At 35.3% G+C, this 16,377-nt stretch overlaps 1 protein-coding gene across 1 annotated transcript in view; it reads right to left on the bottom strand.

The window, feature by feature from the left end:
• PLXDC2 (plexin domain containing 2) overlaps nucleotides 1-16,377 on the bottom strand; it is a 416,442-nt gene that overhangs the window by 191,808 nt on the left and 208,257 nt on the right. The window contains exon 4 of the mRNA XM_036459556.2: nucleotides 5,442-5,511. Coding sequence (XP_036315449.1) covers nucleotides 5,442-5,511 — 70 coding nt within the window. The remainder of the gene's footprint in view (nucleotides 1-5,441; nucleotides 5,512-16,377) is intronic.

The following is a 16,377-nucleotide window of genomic DNA, read 5'->3' as shown; positions in this document are numbered from 1 at the left end:
TTTGTGTAGGAAAAAAGGGAGGGAAAATCCTTTATATAATCAATATAAGCAATGCATGTTCATCATTATCTCTTTAATTCATATAATTTTTTATTCCTAAGTTCCTGTACAACTGCCTGCCTTTCCTCCCACTATTTTATGAAGAATCAGCATCCACCTACATACTTAAATTTTGGTGCCAGAATTATCTTCATGACTTTACCTTTCTCTCTCCATTATCTAAAGCAGTATTTACCCACTGCATGCCACCCTTTTTTCTCATCATAGGTATATGTACCCATGATGGGCTCATGAAAAATATCATTACTAGTGATGGTTGCAGAAATTAAAAATCAAATCTTAAAACTTAAATCTACTTTTTGAAGCATTTAAAAGATAACCTTAGCAGCCTAATAATAAAATAGAACCCATTAAATTATTCGTATAGGAAAAAAATAAAAGGCCCTGTGATATCAAACAATACAAACTATTCATTCCATTAATGAAAATACTTTTATGAAATGCATAGACTAATTTTTTTTTAACACTTGGAATATTTATATTCTAAAGTATTTTTTTAAATAGAGAGATAAATCAATGCATTCAGATTGTGCTACCAGTGAACCAGAAAATAGGATAGTACTTCCAATTCAATTTGTTCATTATTGTGTGGATGATTAAAGCTTTTGAAACAAAATTAAAGTGCTTAATAAGCAAAGGTTCATTTTTTTAGTTTATAGATAAATGACCAGATACTTATTTTTTTATTTACATTTTAACTGAAAATTTGTTCATTCATAATAAAAAGATGAGTCATAATAAATTATGTATATATCTATATTTTTAAACTATTTTCTGTTTTAAAATGTTATTTGTTCTAGCAATAACATAAGACATTATCTTCAAGTTCACTTCCATTATATTTTATTTATTATTTTTTATATATATTTTTTTTATTGATTTTTCACAGAGAGGAAGAGAGAGGGGTAGAGAGTTAGAAACATCGATGAGAGAGAATCATCGATCAGCTGCCTCTTGCACACCCCCTACTGGGGATGTGCCCGCAACCACTGTACATGCCCTTGACTGGAATCGAACCTGGGACCTTTCAGTCCGCAGGCTGACGCTCTATCCACTGAGCCAAACCAGTCCTGGCTCACTTCCATTTTAAATAAATTTGTGTCTATGAAGGAGAAGAGAGTAAGAGAAGGAGAGAGAAAAAGAAAGATGGAGGTGGGAATAAGTATTTTAAGGGAGGCATGGGAAAAGGGGAAACAGCAAGATAGAAATGAAGAACATTGTGATTTAAAATATTTAGTTTTACTTTCTTTCCCCCAAATCCAATGTTAAAATAAGTTCAAGAAGAATTTGTAGACAAAGTGGAGAATATCTCTATTCATTTTAGTTTCATAGAAAACTATGTGTTCCTACTTAAAAATCTCAGTCTACAATCTATTTCAAATGGCCTGAGGTAAACTTTATATCAACCTGACTCTGGTTTCTATTTTTCTGCCAAGCCTTTCACAGTTAACAACATTTTTAAGATTTGTAAAGTGATAAGCCTTTATCGGGCAGGTCTATCTCTGCTGATAGTACCTAGTCAGTCACAGAAGAGATCCATCAAAAATCTGTGGTTCACAAGTCCTCTTTTAAGTATTCTAAGCTTTTATTCATTGGATCTTTTTAGCTAGAAATATTTGCAACTACAGTGATTAACTCAAATGATGTGTCTTGCAGAGATCCCTTTTCCTTCTCCATTGCACACATCCCAGTCCAGGCGCTCTATATACAGAAGTACTATAATAAAAAAGCTGGTGCTGATGTTCTCTGTCTTCACCCACACACATTACCCTGCTCTCCACTGCCAGAGCAGGCCAGATCTGTTCTTTTCTCAAAGAAATCCAATGCTTGCTGGATATTACCCAAAGTTCTAATGTTCACTTTCTTCACTCCTCTCTTCCCTTCAGCAGTCTCTTACTCCAACTCTCCATTCAAAACATGCAGATTTACTTGATAGAACTTCAAATATGCTTGCTATGATCTCAGTGCTATCACATAGCTCAGCATCCCCTTGTCTGAAATGCCCCTTCTCTATTCACCTCTTTTCTACCTGCCTCTTTGCCTACTATAATAAAATGCCAATGAGGCCAATATTTAATGTTAGCCTTTTCACCAAACTGTACTTAATTGGTCCAAAGAATGAGCAACCCTGTGCCCAGCTTGTGTGGCTCAGTTGGTTGAGCATCATCCATTCACCAGGAAGTCATAGTGAAATTCCTGGTCAGGGCAATGCCTGGGTTGGGGCTTAATCCCCAGTAGAGGGCATGCAGGAGGCAGCTGATCAATGTTTCTGTCTCACTGATGTTTCGAATTCTCCCTCTCACTTCCTCTCTCTGAAATCTAACAAAAAATACATGAATAAATAACCTCCTGCCCCTTCAGCACTGAAAGTCAGCCTTCTCTTATCAATTAGTCATGTGCTCCTTTTCTTCTTAGATTCTAAGCTCCTGAAGAGAAAGCATAATTTATTCTTCTCTGCATACATTGATGTATCATATACTGTGCCTCTCACATAATAGGGGCTCGATCAATATTGAATGAATGAATAATCAATGAGAAGTGCAAGAGATTCTGGTTTCATTCTGAAGAAACCCTGCTCAATGCCTTAAGTATCTTGCTTATGCCTCTACAAAAAGGGTATGGGTTTGCACAGGCAACTTCCATGCTATCACGTTTTATATAGAGAAAGAAGTTCCTTTACATTAGTATTTTCCTCAATGAAGTGAGAGATCATTCAAGATACCATATATATATATATATATATATATATATATATATATATATATATATATATTTTTTTTTTTTTTACTTATTTTGAGAATCTTTTCAAAGGAAAATGAGACTTAGAGCAATAAAAATAATATAGCCATCTATTTGTATTTGTTTGTTTGTTTTTCTACCAACACGGTTAAGGAAAATCTTACTTTATATTGGCTGAATCATCTTCATGAGTTTTGAAAATAAAATAATTTGAGAAATTGAAATTGAGCTTAAAAAGGAAGTCTGTAAATTTTACTTATACATAATCCTTTCTCCCCCATAAAATTTAAATTATAAAAGTAAAGCCTTTACTTTTCTCCCAAAACTAGCTTTTCTGCTTGAGTTTGTAATTTTTTGTTCATAGCATCATTTCTCTCCCTTGGTTTGAGGCCGCACAATCACCAAAACTCTCAATACTTGTAACACAATCACTGCAATGTTTTTTGAATTATATGTACTAACTCTGGTGTTGCTTTATACTTTAAGGCAGCAATTTTCAACTGATGTGACACCAGAATTTTTAAAACATGCAATACCTATCTATTTAGTCAGGGGCACTGATTTCTTTTCCCTTAAATTGTCAAAAAAACAACAACAAAAAAAAACAAAACAAAAAACGATCAACACAGCAATAGACGTCAGGTTTGAATGAATTAAAATTATGTGTTTTTTGTTTGTTTGTTTTTTTTGGTCACATTGGCAAAATATCTAATATATTTTTTGGTGTACTGCAGAGTTTTAGTAATTAATTTATGTGGCCCATAAGATGAAAAATGTTGAAAATCACTGCTTTAAGGCATTACACAAATGTCTAGGTTTATCTAAAGTTGCTTATTTACCTAATTAAAGACTAATGACTCAAATTGATCCTTGAGATATTATGTAAAACGGCCCCAACCTTTTTTTCATCTTAATAGGCCACACTTTTTATAAACATACCCCCAGTTTCACTCACACTCAATTATTTACAATAAAAATTATACTGCATCTATTTCCTCTTCTGAATATTTACTCAAGATAATCTTCCTAGGAATCCATTATTTCCCTGCACAACCATAGCAACTGTGGTACCCTTTAAGAAATACCTTAAACAATATTTTTTTCCATAAAGTCTTAAAGAATTCTCAAAGATGTTTGAGCTTTATCAATTCTGAAAACCTTTATTTCATCATGTGTATATTCTAAGGAACTCCCCATAGTCAGCTTCCCCTTGTCTAATAGTCCACTAGGCTGTACATTCCTAAGGCAGAGTAGCTATATTTACTATTGCTCAGAGTAGATTCTTAAAAACTTTTTTAAAATATATTTTTTGAAAGATAGTTAGAAACATCGATGAGAGGAGAAACATCAATCAGCTGCCTCCTGCACACCCCCTACTGGAGATGTGCCCGCAATCCAGGTACATGCCCTTGACCAGAATCAAACCTGGGATCTTTCAGTTCGCAGGCTGAAGCTCTATCCACTGAGCCAAACTGGTTTCAGCTCAAAAACTTTTATCTAATCATCAAGATTTCTGATTATCTATCTTCTTCATAACCCTAAAGATCTCCTAAGTCTTATATTAAAATATTCAAAAAGTAATCAACATGGTTCACATCCAAAAGAGGAATAATGAAACGCTGTGACAGCGGACTCTGTCCTGTGGTGCTTTAGGCATGGATGCTCTAGTCTACAGTCTTATCATCACATCTACCGATTTTTTTTTCATTGCTTCTTTGCTTACTGTTTCGTTTTTATGTTTTTCTCTCATTCTTCTACTTTCTCTATGACTCTGTGTTAGGTCTGCAGGGATATTCTTTGGCATTTTTGCTTATCTCTACCAGTAACATTTAAAGATTAAAATATTTCTGACTTCTGTGTTATACTATAAAGAATGATAATTGCCTTAATAGGGTATTGCTAATCTTTAAACTAATCTCCAAAGTTTGTGGAAAAAATTAAAACTAAAAGGATTCAAACTGAATGTCAGTGTTTATTTTTAAAGCTCTCAGATTAGTTGTCAGTCACCCTGGCTGGGTACTCAATGCTGGGCTTTTCAATTCCCTGTCAGGGAACATACTTAGGTTGTGCATTTGATCCCTTGTCAGAGAGGCAACTGATCTATGTTTCTCCCGCACATCAATGTTTCTCTCTTTCTCTCTCTCCCTTCCTCTCTCTCTCTAAAATCAATAAAAATATCCAGCTAGGATTAAACACACATGCACACATACACAAAACATACTCTTCTCAACACAGGTGACATTAAAGGAAAGAAACAAATAATTAGAGCTAATAATTAGCTATATATTGATACATTAAAAGAAAATTTTAAAAAATGCCTCAACAATTTTTTAAGCACCTTTTCTTCCTACTTTAGTTCCATTAGTGCAATCTTACCATACTATCAAAACAAATTAAAATTCAGGTGGAAAGCAAAGATGATGGATGTAAGCTGAAAGTTATTATAATGACTTTTTTTTTTCTGAAAAGTTTTTCCAATAACTATACTAGTCTTTCTTAGGTTTTATTTATACCCATGACTTTGTGATAGAAGACAATAGTTTTGCCAATAAATGTCCCTCTAGAAATATGGAGTGAATTAAAAATAATAACTGTAGTAAAATTGTAGATTATTTAGGGCGAATGGGTAGAAAACCACTTACCCCCCGTTGCCACAGTGATTTCACGTAGAAAATGGCCATAAAATGGAAAATCGAAAGACAGATTCACTCTCTGCAAGGAACAACACCAGAAAAGAAAATCAATAATGCACATAATAGTAAATGCAATATGAAGAGCCTTCCACTTAAAAAACTGATGTTTCTTTTCTACTTTACAACGCTATTATTGTAGTTGACTTTTAAAACCAGAATCTCAGGTGGTAAGAAAGGACTTTTTTTCCTGGTAATTACATGTTTGAAATGTGTGAAAAGAATAAAGTTGAGCTGTTATTGTCCGTTGGTCTGTTCTTTGCGTACAAAGGAAATCTCAAAGTTTCAACTCTCAATCAAGCTATTCTCTCTTAATATCCCCAGTGCCTTTTACATGTCCACTGCAAATCAGTTCATACATCGTGATAAACAATTTACTCTGGGGTCCTTTTTAGTTACATTAGTCATCTCCAAAAGAGTCTTCATTACCTATCAAGTTATATTGAAAAAACAATCAAAAGATTTTCATTCACATAATTATGCATTCAATTTGATTTCTATTCATCTCATAATGCAAGGCAGTCTCATGGAACAAGATATCTGCACCTACAGTCTGAGACCTGCAGACAATTTTATTTTTTTAGATATAATAAACTCTCCAGGTTCAGCATATTATGTCTATTTTTGAAAACAGATTAAGAATAATAAATGCTGGTTATACTTTTCCTTTGTATAGAGAAAATTTGGGGAGAGTTAGGAAAAAAGTTTATAAATTTTACCTCTCTGTTTTTTAAAAAGGGGTCTGAAGCTTAAGTTATGTATACATACAAACATACACATATACTTTAATATTATATATTTTATTTATATATTACATACTTTATATATAATAAGTACATATAACATATCATATATAATAACAAAAACAAAATACAACACAACACAGCAAAACAAAGAAACAAAAAACCCTGATATTGTTTGAATGCTTGAAACAATATAAACTAGATGTATTATTACAAAAAAAACACAGAAGAAAAGTAGTAAATTATAACAAAAATTATCCACTGTTATAAAAACATCCAGAGGGAAATTAATTAGTTGGTTTAAACCCTAAAAGCATTACCAACTATCTATAGCAAAAGGCTATTGTGTTAAAACTCAACAGTTTCTATATTATCTCTCCCAATGCACAAATTAAAAACAAAATAGAGAAGTATATCTAGATTTAATTTAGCTCCTTCCAATTTCGCAAATGATTGCTTTTTTATATCCATCAGAGATTTTTAATAACTTATTTGGCATGAAATTAATCATTCAAAATTTACAGTGACTTTCAATTACGTTTTCTTTCCTTTTTAATGAATGCTGCATCTTCAGAACGGGTTTATTATCATTTTTATTTTTTGCTGACTAATGTAACAAGAAAATTCATTTTCACTGCAGTAACTGAAATGAGTGGTTACCAATAACTCTAAAATAAAAGCTTCAATAGCAAAATCATATGTCTCAAAGAAGATGTCAGCAATAATTTCATAAAGGCACTTGCTACACTATCTTGTTTTCCAGCATTCTAATTTATTTCAATGATCATGAGCAAGTTAGTAAAATTGCAGCTCTTTGTCCTTCTCACTTCCACAACAAGAGTTTGGTTTAGACATATAATCAGTAATAATCTCTATCAATTAGCACCAAGGATGAACCAGAGTTTCTTTACCACCACAGATATTTCAATACTTTTAGAACAAGGTTGAGACATATAAATCCATAAGGTAAAGACTTTTGTAAAAAGCAAAAAAGTTCTCAAAGAAAATTTGAAGAACAACATCAATGACTGAAATGTTCCCCTGTTTAATGGTCAATTTGCCTTAGTTATCATCATGCCTGCTTCACACTGATAAGAAACAGCAAGGACAATTTAGAAAGATGCTAGCCTCATAATAGTTGTGAAATCTGCCCATGTCTCTCCAGATACTACCTACTCCTTCCCCAAGTGCTGGTCACTATTATTGTAATAAATTCATCACAGGTGTCTTGATTTTATTTCTCCTACAATTCTTTCTCCATAATAATATCTAGTATATCACTCCCCTACTTCATATCTTTCAGTCTAGAATCCCACTGTCCCCACATTAATGCCAAAGAAGTAAAAACGGTTCTACAGCCCACCACTACCTGGGCTGCTACCTCACAGTCCCCCCTTCATGGCTCTGGCCAGGCATCCAGGACTTTTTTAGTTCCTTGAAACTTCCACCCTTAACTATTGGCTATGGTACTTTTACATGATGTGTCTTCTGACTGTTATGATCTCTCAGTCAATCGTGGCTTCCATATTCTTTAAGCTTTGGTTACCCCAATACCAATCCTACAGAATGGCTTAGGGGTGGATCATTCTTTGGAAGCATTTTCTAAAGAAAGTGGGAAACATGAGAAGAGAGAAACCAGTCATAGGTGCAATTGTTGGCTGTGCTACCACTACAACCAGGTCTCCCATTGGAGACTCTGAGAAACAGTAGGAAAACATGCCTTAGGATCATTTCATTGGTGGTTAGGATTGGGACACTATCCATCATCTCCTGTTCCCTATTGATTGATGGTTGCTCCTGGGGGTGGTTAACTCCCCATCTTCCCCAGACTACACTTATTTGTACTCTCAGCCAGAAGCAGAGATATAGCATTTGGGCTGGAAAGTTACTGGTAGGTTAGAAACTATACCCACAGTTTTAGGTGAACTCAGCAGGCAGAGGAATATGGGGCAAAGCATCAAAGGGAACAGCAAAGTGTCACATCCTCAGAGAGTCATACCTTCATTTCTTAGCTCACATTATATCTTTCTACTCTATCTCATGTAGCATTTTCTACATATTCGTTCATATATAAAGCAACTGCGTAAGGTTCATATTATAACTGCTTTGAAGTCAAACTAACTCAGCAAGGAGTAATTAAGCATGGCCCAAGTAGAAAACTAGAATCTAAATCCAGGTTTAATTGACACTGAAGGAAATGTGCTTCATTACTTAGATATTTAAAACAAAGTAAAGAGAAATTTTTGAAAATTATTATTCCTCTTTAAAAAACACATATCCACCCATATATTCACACAAAAAAATACCACTAAAGCATAAACAAAAACAAACACTAGAATCCCATGAAGTACTTTGAAGCAAAATGATGACATACTTAACATAATTACCTTTGGATAATTGGATAATCATTCTGTCTCTGTATAATATATAAAACAGGCATTGGGAAGCTGAAGGAAGTTTTATTCATTCAATCATGCAGTCAACAATCAATTATTCAACACTATATATATATATATATATATATATATATATATATATATATATCCATATATATATATATATATATGTCAGACACTGAATCAAGGACTAAAGAAAAAACAGTAAATAAGTGCCACCCAGTTCCTTCCTCCAAGGAGTTCATCAAGTGATAAGGCAGATCACAGAAGGATAAAGGAAAGGAGCAGGCAGAGTAAGGACCAGGAAAGACACCGAACCCAGAGGAGATGGCACTGAGACTGACTCTTTAAAAGAAACTACAGCTAGAAGGGACCCAAAGGTATGAATCAAACGACAGGTTATCCCAAAAACATGTATACACACTTTAACAGCTGATAGCTCAATTTTGAAAATGAAATGCATTTTAATAAACACTTGCCTTTATAATTTGGGACATCCTACATGTGTAGAAAATAAAATTGGAAGGATGCCATGATTCATTAGATATAACAGTCGGGAGTGAGAGAAGACAGTCTAGATTAAAGGACAGGTTCCTAGCTGAATGACCAAGTGGATTACAGTGACACAAATTGAGATGGTGAATACAGGAAAAAGAGTTATTTATTCTGGTTAGGTGTGAGAAGGCCTGCTGTGTCATTAATTAGTGAGTGTTCCATTAACTGTAACCAGAAAGAACACCAGAATCCTGTACACTGTCACAAAAAAGCCATTATCAACAAAAAAAAACACATAGCATTGAAATTATGGTATCATTACTATACCTTGAACATTATCCTATCTTGGATATCATCCCTTAAGAAATACCTAATGTAAAAGGGAAAATGATTCAGGAAAACTGTCATCTAAAGACACAGTCAATTAATTAATAATCTGGTCAAAATACCAAATAAAAATTCAGAAATGAAACTTTCAAGAGCATGAGCGACATAGATGCGATCAACTGAATTTACTGCTTCCTTGCACTCTGGAAAGGAGTTACTACTTGAAAGATGAGGTATGATATTTTTTAGACAAGCAAATAAAGCATCCTTCTTCATGTGGAGAAGGATAAATCTATGAAATTTCCTTTGAAGAGTTTGATGAAATAGATTCATAGATCCCATGTGGTTTGGTGTTAAGGTATGGCAGGTATAGCCAATAAATGACTATGGTCTTAAAAAACACATCATCCTCTCTCCACAACATGGTCCCTAACATTATCATCAGTAGACATTTGGTCCTGTCCAAAATGTCCAAGAATACGCCCTGGGTTCAAATAGTCCATAATATGCATTTATAACTTTGATTTATAGGATTAACTCATAAAATATATTATCATGTCTTATCTGTCCAATAATTGCATTGTGGCTGCATTGGCCATAATAGCCTTCTTGCCTCAGTAGTTTAGCTAGTAATGAATGGCACAAGAGGTTATGTAAATGGGTTGGTGTGGACCAAATGTGTCCATGGATGTTTTAGACCAAATATCCAGGACCTTTTGTCATGGGCCACATATCTCAATGAGTGTTTTGGGGACATTTTGGACAGGACCAAATATCAGACAAGAGAAAGTACTGTTTGGGACTGACTATTAGACTTAATCAGGGTCATACTCCTAGATTTCTAAGTGTATTCACACCTTTTATTGCCTCTTTAACATAATTTTCTTATGTCTATTGCTATTTGTCTTCTCACTAATTATTATCTTTTAAAATTCTTTTTAATAATACAATAATTTTAATCCAACATACACACTATCCCAGTTTCCCCTGTTTGCCTATTTCTCAGTTGTATTACAAAGGTAAATTAATTAGGGCCAGTAAAAGCTTGAAGACAGAAACTGCTTAAGAAGAATTAAAAAAAGAATCAGACTCAAAAACCAAGATGGAGGCATAGGTAACCGCCTAACTGCAGCCTCACACAACAATTTCAAAAAATACAACTAAAATATAAAGTGGACATTACCCAGAACTACAGGAAAGTTGACTGACTGGAAATTCTACAACAAGAAGGAAAGAGAAAATCAGAAGGAAAATCAGAGGAGCTGTAAAAGCCTAAGGTATGGAGACACATTGCGAGCGTGGAGAGGACGGAGCCCGAGAGGAGGGGTGGCTGAGTGCCTGGCTGGTGTTCCCTAGTGGGAAGGAGATAAAAGCTCCAGACTGTGCTGAACCCCAGTTCTGACAGCACTGAACCCCAGTTCTAAGCGAGACCCTGGGGACCCAGACACATACAGAGGGAATCTGGGCTGTGAGGCAGAAGCTCAGGGGAGCTGTGAAGGCAGAGCCCCGGAGGGGCACACATTTCGCGCAGAGGACAGACTGTTGATTGAGCCGCTGGATTGCCCTAGCAGGAAGGAGACAAAAGCTCCGGACTGTGCTGATCCCCAGTTCCGACTGCACTGAACCCCAGTTCTGGGCAAGACCCTCAGACCCCAGGCTCATACAGAGGGAATCTGGACTGTAAGGCGAAAGCTCAGGGGAGCTGCGGAGGGCAGAGCCCTAAGTCGCGCACATTTCGCGCAGAGGACAGACTATTGATTGAGCCGCTGGATTGCCCTAGCGCACATGTGTCAAACACAAGGCCCGCGGGCCAAATCCATCCCGCCAGGCCTTGCAATGTGGCCCACACCGCGCTGTCATCACTGCACTCCGCTGTGTTTCCATCACAATGACAGTTTATGACTGTTCAGTAAACCATTCGGCCTGCGATTTAGGCTGGATTTTAGATTTGGCCCCTTCTCTGATTGAGTTCAACACCCCTACCCTAGCGGGAAGGAGACATAAGCTCTGGACTGCTCTTAACCCCACTTCCAACTGCACTGAACCCCAGTTGTGGGCTCGTTGTGGTAGAGACTAGACTGTCTGGTAGTGGGCTAAAATCTAGGGTACCTTTCTCTCAGAGGTGCTTGCAGCGAGTACCAAAGGACAATGAGAAACACTGAGACTTAGGAACCTCATAGGGTGAGGCTAACTGGAGGCCAAGACTGTAGGCTCCACCCTGAAACTCTGCCCCATCCAAGCTGAGCACAGAGGCTCTTGCAGTTTTCCAAGTCTAGTTGAATAAGGCGGTCTCCTGGCATAGATACAGCTGATCCTCCCACCCTACCAACTCAGGGAAGCAGCGAAAATGCCGAGACAAGGAAACAGATCACAAATGAAAGAAATGGGGAACAAAAAGCAACTGGATATAGAGTTCAAAACCACGCTTATAAGGTTTTTCAAGAATCTCCTAGAAAAGGCTGATAAAATAAACAAGACCTATGAAGATATGAAAAGGAATCAACTAGAAATAATAAAGGAACAACTAGAAATAAAGAATACATTCTCTGAAATAAAAAATATTATACAGAGTTATACAGAGTCCTAAAAACAGAATGGAAGATCACAAGAATCAAGTCAAAGATTGGGAACACAAAGAGCTAGAGGACACTCCTCCACAGAAGCAAGAAGACAAGAGAATCCAAAAAGTTGAAGATAGTGTAAGAAACCTCTGGGACAACTTCAAGTGAACCAACATCAGAATTATGGATGTCCCAAAAAATGACAGAGAGCAAGATATCAAAAACATACTGAAAGAAATAGTGACAGAAAACTTCCCCCACCTGGTGAAAGAAATAGACTTACAAGTCCAGGAAGCACACAGAATCCCAAACAAAAGGAATCCAAAGAGGACCACACCAAGACACATCATAATTAAAATCCCAAGAGCAAAAGACAAAGAGAGAATATTAAAAGCAGCAAGAGCAAAGCAGGTAGTTCCCTATAAAGGAGCACCCATCCGATTGTCAGCTGATTTCTCAACAGAAACCATGCAGGCCAGACAGGAATGGCAAGAAATATTCAAGGTGATGAATAGCAAGAACCTACAGCCAAAAATATTCTACCCAGCAGAATCGAAGGCCAGATAAAGAACTTCACAAATAAAAAAAAAGCTAAAGGAGTTCATCACTGCCAAAGCAGAATTATATGAATTGCTGAAAGGGGTTCTTTAGTAAGAATAAGAAAATAAAGATAAAAATTATGAACAACAAATATGTAACTATTAACAAGTGAATCTAAAAATCAAGGGAATTAAAATACCTGATGAACAATATTAACTGTTTAATATAATAGAATCAGAGGTATGGACGGGTGTGGACTGATGATTCTCAGGGAAGAGGAGTGGTGGATGCGGGAAGAGACTGAATATAATCTGTGCACCTATGGATGAGGACAATGGAGGGTGGGGAAAGGGCAGAGAGTGTGGTGGGAACTTGGTGGAGGGGGAAAATGAGGAACTTTTGTAATACTATGAACAATAAAAAATTATTAATAAAAAAAGAATTAAGAATCAGAAAAAGAAACTTTTATAATTCTCAAAACATTTTTAATGTCATTAATAAAAACTGCTCTTTGTTTTAAGACAGGTTCTTCTTTACAGTAATAAAGCTACATTTCTGGTTCTCCCAAGTCTTTATGCCATTTTTATAAGGCATAATCCTGCTGAGAGCAGCTTATGGAATGAAAATTGGCGGCAACTCAACTTTTAATAATTGATGATGTCCTAAGTCCATGATAGAAAGGGTCTTAAAAATATAGGAGCATTTATTTGTTGAAAAATAAATTCATGGGTTAACCATTAATTTCTATACATGTATCTTAACATTCCATTTTTAATAATCCAAATAAGTTTTTTATTTATTTTGAAGCTTTCTAATAGCTGAGATATTGTCTTAAGTAGTAATAGTAGTAAAGTGGGATTTATGCTATTGTTTTGAAAAAGTAGTTAAAAAATATTGAGTCAAATCATTTTCAATATATTTATTTATGCCAGGTATTAACTTTGAGAAGGGTTGCAAAACTTGAGAAAAATTACATTTTGTTTTATCGAAATGGCTCTTTATAATGATACTGGCTTTTATCTGAACTAACTGAATAAATGATCTTATTTCTAGTAAGATTTATATCTCTAATAGCTGAAAATGATTAAATAGTCACTACTTACTAGATAACTTCTTTAATAGATAACTCTGAATAAACTAAATTTCTTAACTGGGATGTAACATATTCTTCTAGAATGCAAGTAACAATTGATTGTCTTTCTCAAAAATGAATGAGGCCCAAATAAAACACATTCACCTATTAGTGCTTAAGATAGATTAGTGCAGCCTCGCTCCTTTGTTAACCATAAGATACACATTTTACAATCTTCTTTTAATGGAACTAGATGGAGAAATATTTTTAAATTTTAAATGGTCCTTTCCTAAATTTTGAATGGTCTAACATGTTTTGAAATAATAGGTACTTTAAATTACATCCCAGTTTGATTCTTAGAAGCTGTGTGATTTCATAGTCATTTAACTCCTTTAAAGTTTGCTCATCTGTAAAGTCCAGATACTTCTTTAAAGATTATAAGGATTAAACGATCAAATAACACTTGCCCCTTCACAAACACTCACTGGATAGTGGCTAATATCAGCTCATGTACATGAAGGTATCTAGCATAGTTCCTTAAAACAAGTTTCCTAAACATGTTCTCCTCTTTGATACCTAATCAATAGCTGGAAATGATTTAGTATGTGTTGTCTCTAATAATAATGCAGGCAAATTACTTCTCTAATAGAATCATGGCACAATTAGATATTATGTTCCTGAGAAATATTATGATGCCCTTGTTTGTATTATATTGAAGTAATTATGACTACTGTGTTCACTAATGATAGGAGAATGAAATTAACATTTAATATATCAGACATTATGCTAAGAATTTTATCTGTTTTTAGCAAGTACGAAAGCTAAAATAAGGTGAACATATGATAAAAACAGAATATTTGTACAGTTGTGAAATATCTTGCAAAAAGATACTTGATAAATATGAGAAAAAAAACAACAGTGACTTTACAGCAAAGAAACAAAACCTGACAGACATCACATTAAGCAGATGATCAAAGATATCATCACCAGCGACAAGACATACAGACATCATATGCCTCCTGATATGATACACAAAGGAGGACAAAATACCATCGCTGTGTTATTCTGGCCAAAAGCAGAGACCTGTGTTTCCTCAGGAAGACACAAAGGTTTTAAGACAAACCCCAAACCAATAACTGGCCAATACTCTTTGAATGTGTAGAGACAAAGAAAGAATGAGGAGACCAGGAGATTGGATAAATAAGTGCAGTGTGCATCCTAGATTGGATTCTGGATAAGAAAAAAGGGGATGATTTACAAATTATGAGTAAGGCCTAGAGCTTAGTTAAGAGTATAGTAACAATGTTAATTTCTTGGTATTGATAATTGTACCATGAGTACGTAAGGTGTTAACATTTGGTAAAGCTGGGGAGTAAAAGACATATGGGAACTCTTTCAATAATCCTTACATAATTTTTTATAAGCCTGAAATTATTTTTTAAAAACTTAACAAAAAAATGTTGAGTAGTAAATTCACACCACAGTAAGGAGTGCAGCCAGGATTTCAATTCACATAGGTTTGGCTCCAAAACACTGTCTCAAACACTACATCATTCTATCCCTCTTCTTTTATACGAGGCAATTCTTTTCCTACATGTCTTCAGACTTTCCATAACTGTGTTTTCTACCTGGAACCTTTAATATTGTCAGTCACATGTTTTTGCTCTTACTAGATGTAACAATTTTCTTTAACATGTAATAACAATGCATGAGGCCATAGTAAAAAGAAAAGAAAAAAAAAGACAAAATCTGAAAAAGGTGTAGAACAGTCTTCTCAGATGAAATGCATGGAATGATGGGGACTAGACTAACAGAGCAGCAGGTGGATGGAGCCACAGTGTGCCACACCCCACAGAGGCCTGCTGGCAACGAGCAGGCCCCTTCTCACCAGGTGATGGGCACAAACCACTTCTATTTTCCACACTGGGGCTCAGATGCTTCCATTTCTTACATCCCGAGGATAGATCCAGGGACCTATTTTCTAAACAACCAGAACATTTCTTTCCTTTTTTATGATTCTTAATGGTAATTGCCCTTCACTGATTTATTCCCCTGTGTAACTGAAGTCAGTTCACTCCTAACAGTACTATAAACTGAAAGATAGTGAAGGGATATAAATATAAGCATATACACATGTATGTTTGTAGCTATATAGATAGAAACATTTTAATTGACATGTTTCCACAACAAGCAACTATTAAAGAGTGAAAATGGACTGTGGAGAGGCATATACATGTGGAATAGTAATACACACTTCTTTTGATAGGCCCTAAAGTAAGATCCTGCTTCTAGTCCAAAAATGAGCTGAGTATATTTCAGGGGGAAAAAATAGCTGCAGTGGGCACAATAATTCATAATGCTTTTATAATCAAGGATTTGTTATAAAATGGTATTTTAACCAACTCTCACAGTCTGGGAGGAGAGAACAGGACATGGGTCATTGATCCAGTGACTGAAAACACTGCAAACCTAATTAAAAGATCAAATTGTTCAGGGAAATTGGCTAATCAATATGCAAATGTAAGGACAAGAGACTGGCTATTCAGTCTTTTAAGGAAAAAAGAAAAGAAAAGCCCATCAATTGAATTGATTTTCTGAGTTAGGGATTCTAACCGCTTCAGTGCTTTTTTTCATAACAGAATTGATAACTTCATTAACCCTGCATATCGAATGACACTGTGCAGGGGACTATTCATAAATTAGAAAACAACATGTAAACATTTTGCAGTTACCTGATGCTCGCTCATGTGAAGC

This window comes from Pipistrellus kuhlii, unplaced genomic scaffold, assembly GCF_014108245.1.
Source record: "Pipistrellus kuhlii isolate mPipKuh1 unplaced genomic scaffold, mPipKuh1.p scaffold_m20_p_1, whole genome shotgun sequence".
Lineage (NCBI taxonomy): Eukaryota > Metazoa > Chordata > Mammalia > Chiroptera > Vespertilionidae > Pipistrellus > Pipistrellus kuhlii.
This window is presented reverse-complemented; position numbering and strand designations above follow the sequence as displayed.